The sequence below is a fragment of the Alligator mississippiensis genome, chromosome 5 (assembly GCF_030867095.1).
Source record: "Alligator mississippiensis isolate rAllMis1 chromosome 5, rAllMis1, whole genome shotgun sequence".
NCBI lineage: Eukaryota > Metazoa > Chordata > Crocodylia > Alligatoridae > Alligator > Alligator mississippiensis.
The window spans coordinates 175,944,527-175,967,890 of NC_081828.1; the positions used below are offsets into that span (position 1 = coordinate 175,944,527).

A 23,364-nucleotide genomic window follows, 5' to 3' on the forward strand; every position below is an offset into this window, starting at 1 on the left:
ATCTTCCCAGAGCTGGGTGCAGGCTTCGTACAGTGCTGTCCCAGGTGGCAGGAGCAGCCTCCTGTGATCTGGCAGGCCGATCAGGGGGCCTGCTGCACCCCCAGGAGGGCTACAGGGCTCTGTTGACTCCTCCCAGGAGTGCAGGGCCCCTGATCTGCCTGCCGGATCACAGGAGACTGGTGCTGCCGGCTGGGACCAGCGCTGGGCACAGCCCATGCTAGGAAGATCAGTGCTGCTGCTGGCCCCATCAAAACGTTGAAATGGAAGTCAACGGAAGTTCACACAGCCCTAGGCATCGCTGCTTGTCAGCACTTAATTGATGGGCTTCTTGGTAGGACATTTGTCTTTGTAGATAAAAATAATCATTAAATTTTATGCAAAAATAAATGTTTACAACTATTAAAACATGAGGTAAAATGTCACCACAATAAATTATTCAATTTGCTTTCTACGTGACATCTGAGAACTTCTCTCCTCACCTAGTGTCTAGCATAAATTGGACACAAAGCCAAAAGAGAATTTGCATCACTATCTACTGTACAGGAAAATAAAAATTTAGGAAACAGCTCAAAGCTGTAACTAGTAAGGCATGTAAATATTGGAAAGTGAGTGAATCCATCTTCTATTTTTAATATATTGCTTCAAGTTTCTTGCTTGCAATGCTTGTACATCCAGCATAAGTTAAATTGTAATTGGAGGGGGTGGGCTTTAGTGACCGACAAGGATGTATTTACATTTCCTCAGTTCACAGCTTCAACAGTTTTAAAAGAGTGAACACTGATGATTGATTTTATCCAGCAGGTGGCACCAGAAGTCAACCTAGTGTACATCTTTCATTATATTTCATTGCTCATAATAGAAAAATGAATTTAATTAACACACAGATACAACTCAGGTGCCCACATCCTGATAAACACTAACAGGCATCTGGAGGATCAGGAGTTAAACAGTATTTAGAGAGAGAAATGCAGTATTTAAACAGCTGTTCTGAGCACTGTTTTGAGTGGAACACTCCAATTTTATACAAGATATCTATGAATGCCTTCATCAGATCGCTTTTTTGTAACAGCTAGAAACAAACTAACACTGCAAAAGATTTCCAAAGACCGTACTTTGTTATCTGTTGTGTTTTCAAGTTGTTCTTGTAGTTCTGAAATGTGTTCATTAAGATGATCTATTTTCTGCTCCTTTTCCTGCACAAATTGAACAAGTTTTCCAGCACCTAGATGATGATCTTTAATGGATGTATTTTCAGATTTCTGGATAGCTAGTCCCAATCTTTCCATTTCATCCTACCAAAAAAAGTCAAAGCATAGATGTGGTATAATTTATGCATCTTTTCCAGAATATCCAATTAATTGATTATTTAAATTATAGGAGTTGAAAAATAAAGATTACACAAAATAAAGAATGGCTATATGAAAATTTTAATATTTTGTAAGTTGATTGGAAAAACACTTGAGACATTAAGTTTTGGATCTCGGTTTTACAGGAGAATTCACTGAGGGTGAATGGGTATGAAATGATAGACTTGCTTGATAATTCTCGCTCTCTTTCACAAGCCTCAAGGGCCTATAACTGCCTTCCATCTTCTCCTATCTCGTGAAATCTCCTTCCATTACCTTGACAATTACCTTAAATAATTTATTCTCTTGCTCAAGTTCTTGCAGCCGTGTAGTGGATTCCTTTCTCTGGATTTCTAATTGCATGTGCAACTGCTGAACTTCTTCATTTTTGTTTTCTAATTCCTCTCGAAACTGTTCCAATTGTTCTTCAAGGTTTGTGATCTATATATCCAAAGTAAATGAAGCAAAAGTTGAAATGATCATAAGCAAAAGTAATGAGGGCCACATTTTATAGAGCTCCATGCATTGTTACACCTACCTCATCTGACTGTATCCCTGTTAGACTAGATAAGATTAATTCAAATTCCATTTACTTCACGTAAATCTAAAGTAACTCTACTGACTTCAATATCAGTGTTATGAGGCTATGGCCCAATATTCTTCTATTCAGGATGAATACTTCTATAATCTCCATTGAAATACTATTTGATTCTCCCTTTTTTCTTTTTTTTTTAATAAACAAAAGAGGATTTTAGGCATCAGACTGTGGACAATATTCACTCATTCTTCTTTTTAGGACTTCCCTAAATCCATTCTGCTTACCATAAAATAATCACATATACTTAAATCCAAGGAAGTTTTTTTCCCCCCCATTCAACATGCTAATGAGCAGCTAACATGCTGTTAATGAGAAGTGAGTTCTGAGCTCTCTCTGGATGAAGGAGCTGCTCCCTTAGCCCTAGTACAGAACAGGGGAGACCTAGTACAGGAAGGGGGTGAAGAGATGGAGAGAAGGGAGAAAAGGGGCTCGAATTATTCCAAAATATCTTACAAGGTGCTTATGTGTTTGTGCTTTCTCTCTCTCCCCATCTTGTCCCCACCAGCAGCTTTCCAAACCAATTCCCTCTCCTTCTCATGGATTACTATGGTATGCAAGTAAAGCATGTTGCCTTGAGTGTCAATGAACAATTTGCTTCTCTCAGGGAAGAGATGCTAAGGACTCCTTAAAGGAGCAGCTTTGAACACTGATCGGAGAAAGGGAGGTGGGGACATGAGTCATAAGATCTCCTGCTGAGGTACCTGAGGCAGCCAAGTTCACCAAGAATCAGAGACATCTCTTGCAGGAAGGGCAGGGGGAGGGGGGTGGAAGAGCAAGAGCATGCGAGCAATTGTGAGCGAGCAGTTCAGCACCCTCAGATGCTGGAAGACTTGGATGAACACTATCACTCTGTGTAGTGACACGCCACATGTTCACATTAAAGCTTGAAAGAAACCAGCTACAAAGATATTCTACATTTTTCAAGTAACATCTTTATGCCTGGCTGGTTGTTTTTTTGGCTGCTTGGCCACTCTTATTGTGCAATAGTTACTTTGCATGTGTAGCATGTCTAAATTTATTGTGCAATTAACTAGTTAATTGCACAATAATTGTAATGTGAGTCAGGGACTTAGCATTCTCTTCACAAGTGTATATGCTTGTACCTGCTCAGCTTATAGGAGATGACTTCATTGAGCTGGCCTCAGAAGAAAAATCACTGATAATAACTTAAAGCAAAAAGCAAACATACCTCTTTTTCCTTTCTGTCAACAGCTTCTTGTTCAGCCTGCAACTGTACTTCAAGGGGCAATTCTCCTTTTACTTTGGCAGCTCCAAACTGCTTCCTTTCCTCAACCTTTAAATAAGCATTATACTATTACCTAGGCAAGGTTCTTTGGGTAGATGCAATACCTTTTACTAGATATCATATAATATACTATTAGTTACTTTGTCTTTTTTTATTTATTACAAATTGAACAAACATTACCTTGTTCTTAGATAAATGAAATAGAAAAAGAAATAAGGCATTTTTACAAAAAAAAAATACCTTTTGCAGTTTGTCTGCACTGATAATTAAAGCTTGTTCCAGTTCTCTTATTCTGCATTCAAGTTTCTCAATTTCTTCATTCTGTTCTTGTATATCTCTCTGAAGTTGCTCCTTGGAAAGTAAAAGTTCACTACATTTGTCTGTCTTTTCTTTTAGATGGTTTGTTAACTGTTCAACCTGGAGATAATACAGAAGTAAGGTGAATGTACTGTATCATACTGGAATGGGTTTTTAGCATTACTAAACAACATAGATGTTTGATGGGGAAAATATTCCTTCTGTTTATAAATCTTCATCTCCTTGATGAAAAAGAACACAGGATTAAAGTCCTGTAACTCCATATCCAATAAATATAAAGTTACTGATGAACTGTGTCCTGTGCAGTCCAATCTGCTAAACCCTAAAATTTACCTGTCCTTTGGAAGAGTCTCAGACTTCTTAGTCAGTTAAAGACATGATGGCATGATAGCCTGATGTTCTATATAGCCCAACAGTGGGAGGCATCATTACAACATCCAAGGAAGAGGTATCTCAATCTTGGGGAACAAGTTGAATACCTACAGCTCTGGTATGCTTTCAGCTCTAAGAAAGTACATATGGCAAGAATCCTGGAACCAAATATAGTTGGCAAAAATAAAAGATGAGATGTGGGTGTTGCTATGATGCTGAGGTAAAGTTGTCTGGGTAAATGCAACCATGCATTTCCATACTTTAAAAACATACCAGCTTACATGTGTAACTTTACTACTTTTACATTCAAGTTATACAGATATAAAACCTCCTTGCCTAGGTTTTTAAGAGCTGAAGATAGCAAAGTTTTTGTAATCTCCTTAATTTCAGACATTTAGGCTCAAGAACAGTAGTCAAGATGGGAAGGAAATAAAGTGAAGCTTTCATCAGGAATGATCTAGGCCCAGTTCTCATAACCTTTGTGAGATGAGATTTGTGAGATAAAGGAGATGTAAGGATAACATGATCAGGATAACTGAAAACAAAGTTAAACAGAGTGTAATAGTAAGAGACATGGGACAGATAAATGCAACATTTACTTTTCAGTATTTAGCAGAGGAAGTTATGGGGTAGTTTAGAGTTAGTGTTAAAACAATTTGAAAAATAGGAAATAGAGGGATAATAGACCACAGTTGAGAGAACTGCAGAACTAGATCTCATCTGTTAAAATCAGAGGCCACCAGTTGGACATCCCAGGGGGAACAGATAAAGGGAAAAGAGAAGTGAATATAGGAAAGTATTTTAAATATTCCATTCTTGTAGAAACAACAGAATGACAGAAAAAGATAAAAGTTGATAATATAAAAGGCAGTCATGGAGAGCAGAACAATGTTTCACAAACTGATTGGTATAATGCAGTATCTCAGTTATAACAAGAGCAGAATAAGCCTCTTTTTTACAAAACATTATCACATTTTCTATGCAATAAAATAGAAGAATCAAGCTTACTGATTCAATTTCATTATAAAAGAACTTTTAGCTTATTAGATCTTAGTCTGTCACATTCAGTGACAGAATTTTTAACCCCAAAACATGACGTTATTTAGCTGGGATGATTTAGTCAGAGATGATCTTGCCTTAAGCAGGGGGATGGATTAGATGATCTTCTGAGGTCTCTTCCAGCTCTACTTTTCTATGCTCTATGATATGTTTAGATAGTAGTATATAAGATTATTTGTTCTTTGATTCTGTCATAACAATCATTCTGTTAGTCTCTGTGGCTTGGGGTCCCATTATCTATTGAATTTTTTTTTTGTTTTTTTTGTTTTTTTATGAATGCATGCTTTCTTTCAGTGATTTCTTCACAACCACTATTTTTAACAACACTGGGACATTTCTTTATTTTAAGCTCATTTACAACACAGACAGCTCTATTCTTCTTACTTGTAACATTACCAAAAAGTTTTCCATTACAATTTCCAGTGGACACAAATGATTTGTACTTCTAACTACAGCTTTTAAAAATCATATAAGACACTCTTCTGATTAAAAGTGCCTACATCTTGGGTCTTTTTTTTTTTTTGTTGATTTCCTTAATTTTTATCTCAACTCCAGCATCTTTTCCAGCTACATATTGTGATAGATCCATGGGTGTATTACAGTAAAACCCAGATTCCTTAGCTCCCTGCGAAGATGAGGATTGTGTACTTGTCAGGATATACAGAACCACAGCAATGTTAGGTAAGACTGCTTTTGCTCAAACTTATTTCAAAGGATGCGGTTTTCCAGTCATCTGTGTGGGACTACTCTGGTGCTTCAGCTGAGTGGAGAAGCTGAATCCTTTGCTGCAGTTTTTACTTAAGTCAGTTGATTGCCTCATCATGAATTCAGTAATCTGCTGTAAATTAAATGGGTTGCAAGCCCCCGCAATGCAAAATATCCAGGTTCTACTACATAATATTTTTAAAAGGGGCATTTTTTTTCCACCAGCAAACTAGAAATATGACTGCTAGCTGCCTGCTTCTGAATTTTTCCATTAAGTTACAGATTACTACTCGGCCTGTGCAAAGCAGGTAGCATTCACTTTGGATTAGGCCGATTTGGGAGACAGCGATTCAATTCGGCCAAATCTGATTCGGAGATTTGGCTGTTACTGAATCAGCCGGATCTCTGAATCACACAGGCCCCATCCCCCACCCCCACTCTCCCAGCCCCAGCAATGGCCGTCTCACCTGCTCCAGCTCCTGGCACTTCGGGGGGGAAAAAAAAAAAAGCCGCTGTTAGGCAGGCAGGGGATTGCCCCCATGCTCAGCAGCACCTGGTGAGTGGGGGCTTTTTTTTTAACGGGCCAAGAGCTGGGGCCAGGTGGGGCTGCCATGGAGAGGCACTCAGGGGGGCTGGGGCCTGGCAGGGGTCCCCCCAAGGTCCCCCCTCCTACTCCAGCCTCCCCTCCCCCACCCCGTACTTACCAGCTCGGAGTCTGGGTCCAGCTCCCTACCGTAGCAGGCAGGGACTGCCTGAATCAACAAAGCTCTCTGAATCTTTTCTGAATTGATTCGGAGAACTTCGAATCAATTTAGACCTTTTGTAATTGGTCCCGATTCGATTTGGATTCAGAGATTCGGTCACCGAACTGGGCTGAATCTCCTCCAAATCAAATCAGCACCCGAAGCTACACACAGCCCTAATTACTACAGCTCCAATTACCACCACTCAGTTCACTGAACAAACCATACCACTAGCTTTTGCCCTAAGCACACCACCAGACTTACTGTTTACAGCCAAACTCTACATTACAACTGTACGTGCTCTGATTCCACCAACCAGGATGCACACCTTAATTATTAGGGCTGTGCAAAGCTTCAGTACCCAATTCAATTTGGCAGAGATTCAGCCTGATTCAGTGGCCGAATTGAATCAGGAGACCCTTTAATCTCTTTGAATTGAATTGGAACCCTCTGAATCGATTTGGACGGATTTGGAAAGATTCAGCGATTCGTACATAGACACAGCTTTAAATGTTTTTTCTACATACCTCTAGGTAGCAGGCAGCTCATGAATGCTGTGATGCTGGGGCACATGGAACATCTCACAGAAGCATGGGAGCCCCCCCGGCTCTGCAGCTGGTGCCTCCTGGGTCGGGGGGGGGGAGGGAGGAGGGGGAGGGCACCCGGGGTCCTCCTGTGGCCGACTGCTGAGCTAGGGGTGTGCAGGGCCCCCCGCCCCCATGTGCTCCTGGCAGACCCAGAAGTGGATTGGAAGTACTTCCAGTCTACTTCCAGGTTTGTTGCCAAGCATATGTAGGGCGCCTCTGCACTCCTGTGGGACATGCTCCATGCACCCCAGCATCGCAGCGTTTATAAACCGTGCTAGTACCTCAAGGTATGTAGAGAAAAACATTTAAATCTTCAGATTTGGATTTGGCCGAATTGAATCAGGGGCACTGATCCAAATCAACGAATCGAATCACTGTCCCTGATTTGGGCCAAATCCATATCAAACAGGGCCCGCTTTGCCCACCCCTATTAAATATCTAGAGCAGGGATTCCCCTACACCTACAATACCAAAACCATAGCCACTCAAATCAGACTCAGATCCCAGTCCAACCTGCTATAATACCAACCCCAAGATAAGGCCAACAGAATCCCTCTGGTAGTCACCTACAGTCCCCAACTTAAACATTGTGGGACACACTGGCCACTGACAGTGCAAAAGACCCAACAAATCAAAAACAGTGCTTTACTGGAAGAGGAAGCATGTTAGTTTGACCCAGCTCACAAGCATCTGTATAGACTGGGTACCTCGGTGGAGCTTTTTGGTGCTTTTATCTAAAGCTGATTCAATCAGCTATTAGTAAGGATCCCTGGACTTTGCACTGGAAGTGCATGACACGGCAGCTTCTTTAATCTTGGAATTTCCCCCCCGCATCCCTCCCCGCCACTGATTGGCAGAGGGGCCCCAACACTTGCTGCCTGCACCTGGTAATTTGGGGCCCCTTTGCCAATCATGTTTAAAACCATAGTTTTAACTATGCCACAATTTTTGCCCTTTGGCCATCAGTTGTGGAAAGCAGGGCTCCTCCGCCAATCAGCAATGAGGCGTGGGATACACAGGGGAAACTCCAAGATTAAAGAATTGGCTGAGTTGCACACTTCTGGAGCAAATTCCAGAGATCTCTAGCTATTAGATAAGAGTGCCAAAAAAGCCCTGGTGAAATCGCCTGATCTATACAGATGTTGGAGCTGGGTCAAACTAACATGATGCCTCTTCTGGGCATGTGCTGTGCTCGGCACGGGGGCATGCCGAGTTGAAAGTAAAGCACTGTTTGTTCTTCATGTCTGCAAAAGCAGCCATTATTAATGACCTCCAATCCCTCCTTTAATATGACCACCATTACAAGGCAGCAATGGAGAACAAACTTGCCCTGGCTTATAGATTTTCCCCCAACCTCAGTGTCTCTAGCAAAAGGCTACCAGGCCTTGCAACAGACCTAGGTATAAGCTGTGCCCCTCAAAGACCACATCATGAATGGACCAAATAACACGGCTTATAACATCCCAAGTTCATTCACCTGCTCCTCTGCTAACATCCCATCACCTGGTTACAGTGCCCTCTGCTGTTTATACTGGCCAAATGGGGCAATCCTTACACAAAAGAATGAGGGAACACCAAATCGACATCACATCAAGAAACACAACAAACCCTGTGGTGGAACACTTCAACCTTCCCAGGCACTCCACTACTGACTTCATTCTTAAACAACAGAACTTGAAAGCTGACTTGAAGACAAAACTGAGGAAAAAGAAATCATCCAGAGACTGGATTGTGTTAAGTAAAAACAAGGATTACAGATTCTTATCTCATTACCTGGATTAGCCTTTTTGACCCTCACGTCCCTTTGGGTTTATTACTCTCTCTCTCAGAATTGTCCCCCTCCCCCAATTCCCCACCTCCCTCCTTTTCTTGTCATTTGTATTTGAATCACTCTCTCTATGTGATAGTTTGTTCTCCGCATGTCCTTTCAAAACCTTTGATGAACCGAATGCTTGCTCATGAAAGCTTATGCATCTAAGATTCATTTAATCTATAAGACACATGTCTACCCTGCATTCTGCCAACCATTTTTATACTGTAGCAGTACCACTGTCACCCACCCAGAATATCATAGTAGAAGTTCCTATTTTTATCCAATTTTATAATATCAGCTTGAAAAGACCACCTGTACTGCAGGAAAACTAGAAAATGGATACAACACTCCTGCCTCTGGATTGGCTTCCCCGTGTCCTTGCCTGTTCGATGGATAAAGATTTATTCATTTATCCATATTGATGGCAGTCACATCCCAGAACTTTATGGCACATGCAACTTGCAAAAGCAAATGCTACCTGTCTGTCATCATGTTCAGTGACAAGTTCTGTAAAGTTTAAAAGAAATTTCTGCTTAAAAGTTCTTTATATGCAATCTATGCTTTTCAAAGCTTATGAGTGAACACAAATGCTTGATTACTTCTATGCATCAAATAAATCTTACGTTTTGTACTAGTGCTACCACTAGCACTATTTCTTACTTGCAATGCTGTAACTGCTTGTACCAGTACCTTCTTAGAATGTAATTAACATTCTTGGTACCAATTAAATGTTGTAATGTCTCAGATTATGCATAGATACATACAGAATTTCTTGCTTTTTATTCAGTAGCACCAATTATAGAACAATTCATTGCAGCAGTCCTCTTGCAATAAATCATTATACAAATATTGAGAAAGGATCTCACCAGAATTCTTAGAACCTATAGTAATGTATAAAAGAACAACTGGGCCTTTAACTGATGAGTGATAATCCCCATGTATACTGGTAAAATTAAGCAGGAGTTCAAAGTAGAAGATATTAACACAAACTTTGGGGACCTATACAAGCCTTAACTATAAAGTTACAAAACAAACTTGTTTTACGTGATTACAAGTATCCAATCACAAATACTTAATCTATTAATATATTGCAAAAAAAAAAAAGAGAGGGAAGAACAGAAGCCTACAGAACATCAAAGACATAGATTTAACTTGTCTTCTACTAAATATATTTTATGTTAAAAAATTCCTCCTAAAGGATTAATCAGCACTTTGTAAACAAGTATCTTGAAAAGCTGCATCTTATATTGTTTATTTCTTCCTAATTATTGAGTCCCCCTCATCAGATTTTATACAATTACTAAAATCTATAAAATATTATTAGTATTTAAGAAAAATATCTTGAATTATTTTGCCAAGCTACTTAGTGTGCTAGTTTTGGAACAGTCAAAACCAGAAATATTTACATTAAGTTAGAAAAATAACTGGAACAAAAAATATTTATCACATTGGGTGTGTTTACAACATTCGCTGTAATGTGCATTAGCTTATTTTAATGTGTACTAAAGCATCACAAAAAACCCATGCTCTTTAGCTAATGTGCATTAAAATAGGCTAAAGTGCATTTTTCAAGTACCTCACAATGGAAAGCACTTTTACACATGCTCTGGGGGTGGGGGGCAGCGCTTCAACTAAAGCGGCTCTGACAGCTGCTCTAATTAAAGTACCATTGCATCTCCTGTATCAGTGTCCCCACACTTGAAAATAGCAGCAGAGGCACTTGAACTAAAGCTCTTTTGACTAGCTTTAGTTCAAGCACCCCCGCCACCATTTTTAAGTGCAGACGTTGATACACATGGTGCAGGAGGCTGCTGAAGCGCAGTAACCACCACGCTTCAGCAGATTCAGTTAATCGAATCTGCTACAAAGCACAGGAATTCCACAGTGTCAGAGCAGCCTCAGTGCTCATGTACAGTCCCTGGAGGTACTAGATTTAATGTGCATTACCCAAAGTGCATTAATGAATGTGCAGAAGCACTCACTGAATAGTAAATACCAACTCTCCCCATACCCCTCACACTAAAATAAAAAATTGTAATTGCCTGCAGTGTCACTAGACCAACCATAAGATGCAAATATTTTCTAATGTAACCATATACCTGTTTTGCTTTTTTCTTTTAAGGTCAACTCTGCCAATAGTTGGCAGCTGGGTGATAGCGACCACGAGCTGATCACCTTCACCATCCGCCGTAAAGCTGGCAAGTCAGTCAGCAACACTGAAGTCCTTGATTTCAGGAAAGCCGACTTTGACAAGCCTAGGAGGCTTGTGAGCATGTCCCGAAGGGACCACAACTCCAGGGGGAGGGGAGTTCAGGAAGAGTGGTTGCTCCTCAAGGGAGTGATCCTCAGTGCACAAGCTAATTCTATTCCATCTCGGAGGAAAGGCAGCACAAGGGCACAGCAGCCCCGCTGGCTCTCCAGGGATCTAGCAGACCTCCTGAGGCTAAAAAGAAAGGCCTACAAAGGATGAAGGATGGAATTCACCTCCAAGGAGGAATATTCTGCACTGGTCCAATCCTGCAGGGAGCAAACCAGGAAAGCCAAGGCTGCAACTGAACTCCAACTAGCTACGAGTATCAAGGACAATAAAAAGTCCTTTTTCAGATATGTGGGGAGCCGGAGGAAAAGCAAGGGCAACACTGGACCCCTGCTAAACCAGATGGGACAACTGACTACTGACGCCCAGGAAAAAGCCAACCTATTAAATGGGTACTTTGTCGGTCTTTTATCAGTCCCATGGGACGCCCATGCCCACTATGGGACAGGGAGGTCCGGGTGAGGGAGATCCCCTGTTCTCCATCAATGCTGACCTCGTGAAGGAACACCTTGAGAGGCTGGATAACTTCAAGTCAGCTGGCCCTCAAGGAGCTGGTAAGCATCACAGCCCACCCTCTGGCACGGATCTTTGAGAACTCCTGGTGCTCTGGTGTAGTGCCCGAAGACTGGAAGAAGGCCAATGTGGTGCTTATCTTCAAGAAGGGGAGGACAGTGGATCCGGCAAACTATAGGCCCATCAACCTGACTTCTATCCTGGGGAAGGTCTTAGAAAAATTTATTAAAGAGGCCATCCTTAATGGACTGGCTGACAGCAACATCCTGAGGGATAGCCAGCATGGGTTTGTTGCGGGTAGGTCTTGCTTGACCAATCTCATTTCTTTCTACGACCAGGTGACCTATCACCTGGGCAAGGGAGAAAAGATTGATGTCATATAGCTTGACTTCAAAAAAGCCTTCGATCTGGTATCCCATGATCACCTCTTGGCGAAACTGGCCAATTGTGGCCTTGGGTCCACCACGATCCACTGGCTGGGGAATTGGCTCTGTGGTCGGACCCAGAGGGTGGCAATTGATGGAAGTCAATCGTCATGGTGCCCTGTGACCAGTGGGGTCCCCCAAGGCTCTGTCCTTGGACCCATATTGTTCAGCAAAGCATCCACACTTGAAGACAGGAGGGCGATCCAGGCTGACCTTGACAGGCTCAGCAAATGGGTGGAAATAATTTGAAATAATAAGTTCAATGCCCTAAAATTTTACCCACAACATCTTAGACCCATGCAAAATACAAGAGCACCAGAAATTTCTGTTAAAAACATGTCAATGTATCTCTGCTTCAATTCTTAGGCCAAATAATGATGTAGACAAATACTGGTTAACTAGATATAATGATGACACGCACGAATATTTTCCAAAATTTTCCATTTACCTTAGTTTTCCAAATAAACTTACTACACCAAAGTAGCTATGCTCTGTATGATTCTAGTTTCAAACCCCACCCCCAAAAAACAAACAAAGAAAACCCCTCCCAAAACAAAAACCCATTTATTCTTCATCTATAGATTTACCTTCTTGCTTTGCAAAAGAGGCTGATTCTCTTTATTATGAAATAATTTGAATTTTTTTTTTTGTACAGTGCCCCCAGTCATTTGATTTTGTTATATGCATCCAAAAAGGGCATTATACTTCAAAATCTTACCTCTCTGGTTTGATGCTCACTGATAGGCTGAAATCTTTGTGGAATCTTAAGCTGTTGCTCCAGTTTCTCTATCTCTTGTTGGAACACATCTCTCTCATGTTCTCTATCAATTGCCTGCTCCTGAAATTTAGTTGTAATAATGTTACTTAGAAGTTTTTACAAAATTCAAAATCACACATATGCCATCTTATTTTGGGTAAATGTTATTGTCTTAATTATATCAGTGGATTTTAGGCGAGATGGTCCCATTTTCTATTTTGAATCTTTCCACTTTTGGGAGCCCACTTTACTTGATGCTACTTTTTGAAATATCAGAAAGAAACAAGTAGATCCAATACTATTTTTTGATACCGACATCAGAGTTATTTCTTTTGTTTTATTTACACTGCTCTACTGAGCCAACAAGAGGCCTAAACTTTACTTTTTAATGTATTTACTAATGTAAACTTGCCTGTAGAAGTTAAACCCTGAATATGCCCATAACCATAACTAATATTAACCCGGGACCAACTCCAAATGCCAGATTAAAAGCACTAAATTAGCTCAAATTTTCATTCACCTTTCACACTGATTAATTCAACTTGTTCAAGACACACTACCTGACATTTGTAAAATTTTTAATGCACTGCAGCAGAGTATTTATTTTTTTTCCTATTTTTCATGCCAGATTAGCACAAAAACAAAGTATTTTAGAGAAGTCAAATGAACTGAGATACAGCATCAACCTCCACTAACTGTTGATATAAAGTACTCACTTCTAGCCTACTAGTGAAGTACCACCAGAAAATGTAATGCTGTTATAGGCTTTATCTGCATATCTGCATTCTGATCAAGCAATATCAACAGCTGCAATTTGAGGGTAACCAAATTGTAATTAAGTTATGGAGATGAGTTTTACACGAGCTGCTAATTCCAAGCCCTGGAAAAGAAAAAGAACATACAGTTTTCCCTCACTTTATGCAGGCTCTATATGTGCGAATCCGCTCTTATGCAATGACCCTTTTAATACCAAAAATTCAGTATATGTGAGGTAAATTCAGTCTTATGCGATTGGTGAGGTGGAAGCCCACAGTCAGCTGCTTTGTGTGGTATATCGTGGGAGTGACGCAAACTAACATATAGTCTGTTATGTAGATCTGTGCTCCTTGCTCGCTGTCTGCGATGTGTTTCTGTAGTTGCCACCCCCATTATGATAGTGCCCTGTGCTTGTGTGTACTGTTTGCTGTTGGTAAGTACCAAAATTGCCTTGTAAAAATGGTAGAAATGGGTCTGGGGTACAGTCAAGGTCCTGGAATGTATCCCTGTTTGTTACATTGTAAAGTGGATTCCCTTTACGTGAATTCAAGTTATGCGCCCTTTTCCAGGAGCGCATGTACAGCATAAAGTGAGGGAAACCTATATATAATTTTAGTAGAACAACAATTTCGGAAGTATACAAAATTATATGACAAAGCCAAGTACAAGTAAGTGATAAAAAGAGACTGAAGAGGTCCTTTAGTTAACACTGCTTAATAAATTATGCTGAAGAAGCATCACAAAATGCTCAATATAATTGGATAACATAATCCATCCAATATAAATTTCACTCATCCCTACACATGGCAGCAGTAACTGGTTGTTGTGAAGGTCTAACTAATGGAATAAAACCCACCTGTCTCAAACTTCCAGGCAGGATGAAAAGCTTCTATGCAACTCTTCTGTGCTGCTTTATCCAGTCTGTGGGTTAGCATAGAAACACTGGTACTCTGTCTCTTTCTCTGCAGTGATTCTGGCATCTAGATCTGTACAGTTGTGGATCCAGTGGCACATAGACTTTGGCTGCATACAGACATTCATTTTTACCAGAAGATTTCTTCTGATAGAAAAATACCCCGGGAGCTGGACTGTGCAGATTTTTCTCCAGCCCCATGGCTGGAGAACTACATAGGCAAGCTTTCCAGCCAGAGGGCACTACAGGGCTGCTCCCTGGGCCATAACCATCTTTAGGGAAGTCCATTAACTGACAGCCAGCCCTCTCCTGCTTTGGATGGGGGCACGCTGTCAAGTGGCAATTGACAGCTGCTGAAAAGCAGCAGGTAACAGACAGCCCCAGGGAGGTTCCAGCCCTGGGAGAATGTCCCTCCCTCACCATTCTGCCGATGAGCTGATTGGCAGGAGGAGGACATTCTTCCATGGTGGGAACCTTCGCATTTCTTACCTACAAGACAATAGCTCCAGTCCTTGCACTCCTGAGAGCTGACCTGAAGGAGTGCATGGAGAGGGGTGGAGCACTTAGCTGCTGCATCAAGGCTCCAATTCCTTGGCCATTTTCAAAGGGATTAAGTCAAACTGCAGAGGTATGGCTAAACAGAAGGCCCAAAACTCCATTTCTGAGTGGCTATAAAATGCACCTGTACAGACATGACAACCAGCTTTTTCAGCAAATGAAAGAAGCCATCAACATGCTCAGCTAAACCAGTAATGAGATCCAATTAAAAAGACCACAAGGCCCGAAAAGAGACATTATAAGGTAAGGCCATACGTTAAATATTCCAAATCTACTATGTCATGGCTTTAACTTAAAGTAATGGATGTAACCAAATGTATTAGATGCTCTTTTACTGTAATAGATATCTTTTTATGTATCTAGATAAGTTAAAAGATAAGATAAAAAGCAGTCTTCTTTAGGGAAGACCATAAATTTTGGGGAAGAGAAAAACAGGGTTGTGGCAAGCAATATTCCGTAATGATAAAGGAAGATAAGAAATCCTTCCTTCCAGAAGTGTAACTTTCACAGAACCATAAGTCCTAACCGATACCTTTCACATTCACAAGAAAACTGGTCGAGTCCAGCTCCAAAAGTTTCAGTGAAACAAATTTAAATAAATCAGAGAATATTTACTAGAATATCAGAATAAGCCATCTATAAATATAGGGTATAGATTGGGTGGAAAGTTAGAGAACTCAGAAAACTCAAAAAGACCTGCTGCTAATCTGTACACTTTTTTTCTACTGGGAGAATGCAATTGTGTCTATAGAAACTAAAAATCTGGATATGACCCCCATCACAGAACTGAAGTGGTAGAGTATTATATCAGTCCAATACATCCCAGTCAATTTCCCTCATCTGAATAAGCTTCAGTCTTCAAACTTTCTTTGAAGGTCAGATGTCTGCAGCCTGCTATCATACCTACCTGACAGTGCAAAAACTGCATGAATTATTGCAACAAAAAAAGTTAAAAATGGATGAAATGTGAGCTGGAATATAGTTTGAACATAAGCCTGCTCAGAACGCTGCAGTGACAACTTGGTGGCAGGGCAAAGGAAGGTATGATGAATGGAAGGAAATATAGCTGCGGCTGCTACTCAGAGTATGCAGCAAGTGAAACTTAGAAGATGGAATGATTTCAGATGCATGTGAAGCGGATGGAAAAGGAATAAAGCAAGCAACTTTGGAAATGCTGCCAGGGAAATTTCCGTGTACCCAAACCAATGAAAGGCTCATAGTTGGAATTTTCAAAGCAGTCTAATAGAGACAGATGTTCAACTTCTACTGAAGTTTAATGGGAGTTGGGAACCTTATTTGCCTACTTTGAAAATCTCAACTTAACCTGCTATACACTGGAGAACACAACACAGCTTGCCACAAAGTTAGCGGGAACTCGAAACACTGACTTTCCTGGTTAATTTTAGAAATTTCTAGATCTTTTTTTTAATTGAGAAAATTTTTAAACTATCAATAGTTAAAAAAATAAGTTTCCCAGCCAACGTATTAAATTGCATTGAGATTGCTTTTAAATTGCTTTTAAAACACAGCACACAATGTGGATCCACTGACTTGACACCATGTTACAAAGCCAATAATAGACTCCCCACCCCACTTTTTGTTCAAAGCCTTAGAGACAGAATTTCTTGCTGTTGCAAAAAAATGCAGAACAGGTTACCATCCTGCTACATGAAATATTTTTTTTCTTTCATTGTACTTACATCTAGAAATTTTCTTGTTTTCTCAAGCTGCTTCTCCAAAGCCTGGTTTTGTTGTCTTAGATCCATCAATTCTGCATTTTTTTCTTGTTCCAGCTCTATAAAACGGTTGACTTGTTCCTCCAAGTCTGTTTCCAAAGCCTTAACTTGCTTCTGAAGGTCACCATATTCTTTTTCAGCTTGACGCTGTACTTCTATTTTTTCCTTCATTAGTTTTTCTGTCTCCTCCAGTAATTCTGGTTATAAAGGCACCAAACAGCTTTTAGATTTGCATGTTATCACAGCAAACCCAGATCTCGGGTTCTGTCCCCATGCTGTACCCAGATAAAGGATGTGAATAGGCTTGGGTTTTACAATTTTTTTTTTTAAATCTAGTACTTTCCACATAAAAATACTCGCAATACCCCCAAAGCCATATTAAATCCTAAAAAGAAACTACTAGAATACTGTTATTTTCTTTGCCAGGCTATTAGAGAAGAGTTGTATAACTTTATTGTCCAAGTTTCATATTAATATAAATATGTTTGACTGGTACAATGTAGGAAAATATATAGGTTTCTGGAAGAACTGAAGAGGGTCCAAAGCTTTATAGCTAGGTATAGAAAACCCAACCATCTTCTCATCCCCTTTACCAGAAGATTAATCTACTCCCAATTGTTATATGTATATTAAATGTATATGCTATATTTTGAAGGGAATTACTGAAAGGTATCACTCAATCAGATTACAAAACAGAGAAGAAAATTACTGACCTGTAACTGGAGCTTTCAAAAAGCAGTGGTTTTTACAGATCCCCAGTTTTGATTTTTTTCTCCTCATAGAGGGTTGGGAAGCACATATGATACAGCTCAAATACATTCTAACAAGACTCTTAAGGTTTATACTTCAAGGGCCATGTCACCAAACTTTTGCATCCCTTGAGGTAAGACCCAAGACTAAGAAGTGAAATTAATTATGGAAAAATTTCTCAAACTATTGATACTGGATATAGTAAAGGAAAGCCATCACATAAGTTCAATTTCTTTCGCTACCCAAGAGAGATCCTTTGGACACCATCATCTTACATCATATTTAACCAAATTTTGTCTCTTTAGGTAAGTAGTACATATCAATATAAAACAATATTTAGTAAAAAACTGATTATTTTAATTATATTTACAAGTTAATAATGATCAAAAGGCTATTAAGAACTTCCAAAACCACCTGAACTCTTGCAATTCAAAGGTGAATAAGATGATGGTTATGAATGGATGTGCTTATTAAATCTATATTAATATATTGTGCCTAGAAATAATAAGAGATTACATTATCAAAAAGGAAAAATGTGAGTGTAAAATATAATATCAAAGCTGCAGGCCAGTAAGAATTAAGGTCAATAAGCTGAAAGCCCAAATCCTTGATTAATAAATGTCAGTATGCAAGTCTGCCACCCAATTAAAGATTGGCCATGCAATATACAAACACACCTGCTTGGGGAGCTGCATCGACTGCAGCATCTACTAGGCCTAGGAAAATAGAAAAAAAAAGAGAGAGAAGCAAAGTAATTCACATGCCAGCTACAGTTTTATCATGGTGCAATAATGTAAAAGAAAATGAAGCTGAAAGAGAGGATGTGGCATTTAATGACAAAGTTGTAGTGATAACTCAAGGAATGTGTTGTGTTATTCTGGTATGAATTACATATATGTACTTTTTCTCCATAATTATAAAACACATTTTTATATTTCCAAGTCATTTTATAAGGTATATAAAACTACCAAAATTGTAAACTGGGATTGCTTTGCTGCAGTATAGGAATTAACAGATTGCTATTAACAATATCTGTTGCATAACTATAGAAGGTTGAGATTACAAACAGATCATGGATGGTATAGTTTACAACTGAACCATAGTTTGAATACATGTTCACAAGAAATGTTCTAAAGATCTTTAGTATTTGCAATGATCATAAACTCTTGGTCACAAAATAAAATGTTAGCATATGATACTCCATTCCCAGCACTAACTACCAAGAGATAAGCACTGTTTAAACATTACTGCCCTAATTTTTCCCTCTTTACAAATATTCAATCAAAGATATTTTGTTTTTTTGTTGAAGGAGGATTTACTTCTATAAAAGTAAACATTTGTTGAGTAAACTACTGGGGAGTGTTCCTTCCTTGTGATAAACAATAGAAGGTATCTCTTCAAGGTTGAAAGATATTTTTTCTCCAGAGTACATAATTTATTTTGGGAGTGCTGAGTGAGTAATATTGGTTATGTTGAGATAATGCCTTTTTCTTTTCATGCAATCTTTTTTGCATTCTACCCTACCACTGAGTCCCTGAAAGGAATTCTGTGAGGAAGCCTTCCTCAGTGCCTTATCATATGCCTAAATGAGCATGTATAGCAATCCAGTGTACCTGAATAGGTTTTCCTAAGGAAGCTATGGTAGCACATCTCTGTAACTATTCTTAGAAGGAGCATATATAGGCCATCGCTTCCATATTTGGATCTCTCTAGAGTCAGCACTTAAGGCTAAATTTGGGCAGGTAAATGAAAGTGACCACTTTTTCAAAACTGCTAAGCAACAATAGCTATTTACTGGCTTTACTAGCGGCTGTGATTTGTCTGAAATCTGAATATTAACTAGTTTTGTTTAGATGGCTAAATACAGGGTTTGGCACCAACAGTTGCTCAAGTATGAAATGTTGGCCATGTTGTGTTTTTCTATGAAGAATATAAAAAAGAAACATGGTAGCCAAGGCTTCTGCAGATGTATTAGAAGTTCAATAGTGAAATATGAGAGAACCTCACAGAAAGATTCTGATGAGTACGTACGCTGTTCTGCAGATCTTGCACCTGCTTTCATGGCATCCTTCTGTCTGCAGAGTAACTCCTTTTCCTCCTGAATCTGCTGTCGCTCAGCCTCTAGTTCCTGCAATTTGTTACCTGTACAGAGCAGCTCTTGCTCAAGATGGTCTATTACATCTATTTTTTCCTGGATATGTTTTTCCAGAAATGCTTTTTCGTCTGCATAACCATCAATAAGACCTGTGGAATAGAAACATTAAATGAATTTAGCACAGCAAAGAAAAGTTACTTACTCTCACAGTTACTCAAGTTATTTCACATGTGATGTCACTATGCATGTTCTACTCTGGATTCACGTGCTCTATGCCCAGAGACCAGATTAATTTTGCTAGTTGTGTCCATGCAGGGCCAGACACAGGCATGGGTGAACCAGGCGGCTCCCAGGGCCCAGACAGAAAAGAGGCCCCAAAATGATAATTTTTGATTATCGTAATTCTCTCTGGTGAAGTGGGGCCTGATACTAAAAGTTTGCCTGGGGTTGCCAGGAGTCTAGGTACAGTGCGGTGTCCATGTGATCCAGTGGCAATGCAGAGGGGGTACATGTGCACCCCCTGACAGGCCGCCCTGCTTACGTGTAGAGGCAGGTGGCAGAGCCGGTGCCTCCTCTGTGAACACTGGCAGGGGAATGGGGGCCGCTGGCACTTCTGGGAGCAAGTGCCGTTGGCACTTCAGGGCGCCTCCCACCCCCAGTCAGCGAGACTGGTTGCGGGGGGACCCCCCGCCCCCCCCTCGGTCAGATGGCACCAGTTACCCATGATGTGATCTGTGCATATGCTCTGCTTCTGCATTGTACTGACAGTACAAAGTGCAGGGCCAACCACCCCTCCAGTTCCTTCTCTACTGTGTTACTCTACATGTCTTCCAGAACATGTAAGAATCTGAAGTACAAAGGATGGAGACCAGAGGTTGGAATACACAAGGGGACCACACATGCTACTGAAAAAGATAGTTTTCTTCCTTTTTTCAAGGGCTTGCCATGTGTGTATTTCACTATGGCCAATTTCCAATCAGTGTATCAACCAAGGTGGCACACTGGATATGTCCCTACTACTGACTGGGGACTGACTGGCTGGGCAGCAGCTCTGCAGAAAGGGATATGGAGGTTACACTGGACAATAAACTGAATATGAGCCAAGAGCGTGCCCTTGTTGCCAAGAAGGCTAACAGCATACTAGGCTGCATTAGTAAGAGTGCTGCCAGCAGATTGAGGGAAGTGATTCTTCCCCTCTCTTCAGCACTGGTGAGGTCACATCTGGAGTACTGTGTCCAGTTTGGGCACCCCACTACAGAAATTATGTGGACAAATTAGAGAGTCCAGCAGAAGGCAATGAGGAGGGCTGGGGAATATGACTTGTGAAGAGAAGTTGAGAGAACTTGGCTTATTTAATCTGGAGAAGAGCAAAGACCGACTATGGGGGGGATTTAATAACAGCCTTCAACAACATGAAGGGCAGTTACAAAGTGGTTGGAGATAGACCGTTCTCAGTGGTGGCAGATGACAGAACAAGGAGCAGAGGTGTTACGTTGCAGCAAGAGAAGTTTAGGTTAGGTATTAGGAAAAACTCTCTCACTAGGAGGGTAGTAAAGCACTGGAACAGGCTACCTAGAGAGGCTGTGAAATCTACTTCCTTGGAGGTTTTAAAGACCCAGCTACACTCCACCTTAGCTAGGATTGTCTAATTGGGGATGGTCCTGCTTTGAGCAGGGGGTTGGACTAGATGACCTCCTGAGGTCCCTTCCAACACTAATTTCCTTTGATTCTATGACTGAAGGGCTGCTCTTTCAAAAGAAGTGAACAAAGCAGATGCTTGTACTTGCATGTAATACCTTTTATAAAAGGCATGAGAGGAACTTTCTATCACTGCCTTACCTATATCAATGATGGGGGCATCTTAAGGGAAGCTGCTCAAGCATAAGTCTATAAAATAGGCCGCAACATGGCCTGTTATCTTCTAAGATTCACAGGTGGCTTTGGTTGAGGGGTGTGCTGCCCCATGAACAAAATGGGGTTATGCCTTCTACTCTCCTTGGAGTAATATATTTAATGACAGTGTCAAATGTACAGGTCTCAGGGATCCCAATACACTGGTTGTTATGGGAAAGAGAACCCTGGCATACTGGGCTGGCTGCCCCTGTGTCTAGAATATTGTAACACCCTAGATCATCTCTATTTGGCCTACGCCAAAGAGAATGCATTTTCAGAGAATATCAATATTTCCACTAACTGATGATGCAGGTGAAGAATGTGACATCTCAGAATCCAAAGAGGATGTATAAATACAGAGAAATAATAATAATAAAATATAACCTGGATAGTAGATATTATTAGAGATGAATATTTAGAGAGAAGGGAAATCAGAACCCTAGCTTTACTTGGTATCAATAAAGGAACACAGAGGCCATGTTATCAGGACCAAAGACTCCTGATCAGTTGTCCTGATCCCAAGGAAGATCTCACTCACAGATCCAATAGCGATAACATGTTAGAAGGTTCTAGACTTAGGCAGCAAAGTACCAGTACTCAACTCCTCAGAAGCTCCAGATGAACCTATAACAGGACTGCATGGGATTGGGAATTCAGCTTTTCTGAAGGGTATTTTGAAGGTACTTTATCCTGTATTTCATTTCCAGATAGTTTGTCCTTTTCCTCCTGTGAGAGGTGGAGGGAAAGGTCCCAAGAGGAGATCACGTGCACACACATTCACTTGGGAGCCTGGCAACACAGAGAGCAGCTCCCGCACATAAGTCTGGGCATGGGAGAGGGGAGATTGAGGCCCCCAAAGGGAGGGAGTTGGGCAGGGCTGGGGCTGCTGCCAGCTAGGTGTTACGTGGGGCTTGGGGCCAGGGCTGAAATGCATGGCTGCAGGGCCCAGGCAGAGTAGGATGAGGCCATGGGCAGCTAGTCCAGGGTGCGGGGGCAGAGTGCGGCAGGGAAGTTCCTTGCTGCTGCAAGCCTTGTGCCACCCTGGCGAAGCACCCCCTGCCCATCTGGCAGCAGCAGGGGCATCAGTGCGGAGTTGTGCCCCTTGCTACTGCTGGGTGGGCAGGAGGCACATTGCATGGCGGTACAGAGCTCCCAGAGGTGGCACCGAGCTTCCCTGCATGGCCCTGCTCTGCTCTGCCATGCCAGGTCCTGCCCTTCACCCCCATGTACTCTGCTCTGGCTGTGCTGCCCACACGGGAGGGAGAGCCGGGTTCCACTCTGCTGCAGTAGCTCTGTCTCCCATGGGTGGCAGCCGGGGTTCGGGTGCTGCTGGGGGGGCAGGGGACTGCGGACCCGGGTCCCTGGCCCTGTAGCCCTGGCACCTAGGCCCCCCACTCCAGCAGGGCTGGGGGAGAGGGGCACCAGCAGGGCCAGGGGGCTATGGATGGGGAGTGAGGAGCACCAGCAGGGGTGTAGGTGGGAAGTGAGGGGCCTTAATTTGTGTCCTGGTGAGCAAAGGGGGCAGGAGGAGCTCTGATTTTCCATGATAAAAAACCCAAAATTAAATACCAAAATGTATAGGTAATTAGAATTTATTTTACTGCAGTGATTGAGGCACTGGTAGGATTCCAAAATGTCTTTAAACTTGCAAATATATCAACAAAGCAGTGTGTTCAATTGATCTCTCTCTCTCTCTCTCGGCATTTCATTTTAATTGCAGATTTGGGGGGTTTAAAATCAGAGAATTTGCATTTAAAAAACCCCCAAAAAACCTGGATCCCTGAGTTCATTACAGAGCCATGCAGACATAACTGTAAGGGTTTGATAGTTGCTGCATACTCCCTAACAGAAGTTCTCTTCTCCC

At 41.2% G+C, this 23,364-nt stretch overlaps 1 protein-coding gene across 9 annotated transcripts in view; it reads right to left on the bottom strand.

Moving 5' to 3' along the window:
- AKAP9 (A-kinase anchoring protein 9) overlaps nt 1–23,364 on the bottom strand; it is a 217,712-nt gene that overhangs the window by 40,261 nt on the left and 154,087 nt on the right. For 8 of the 9 annotated variants that reach the window (XM_059729014.1, XM_059729016.1, XM_059729012.1 and 5 more), the window contains 8 exons: nt 19,544–19,756; nt 18,190–18,228; nt 16,727–16,959; nt 12,761–12,880; nt 3,431–3,607; nt 3,134–3,238; nt 1,635–1,787; nt 1,113–1,292 (listed from right to left, as the gene is read on the bottom strand). In XM_059729014.1, the coding sequence (XP_059584997.1) occupies nt 1,113–1,292; nt 1,635–1,787; nt 3,134–3,238; nt 3,431–3,607; nt 12,761–12,880; nt 16,727–16,959; nt 18,190–18,228; nt 19,544–19,756 (1,220 nt within the window). The remainder of the gene's footprint in view (nt 1–1,112; nt 1,293–1,634; nt 1,788–3,133; nt 3,239–3,430; nt 3,608–12,760; nt 12,881–16,726; nt 16,960–18,189; nt 18,229–19,543; nt 19,757–23,364) is intronic. The other variant, XM_059729011.1, reaches the window with a different exon arrangement.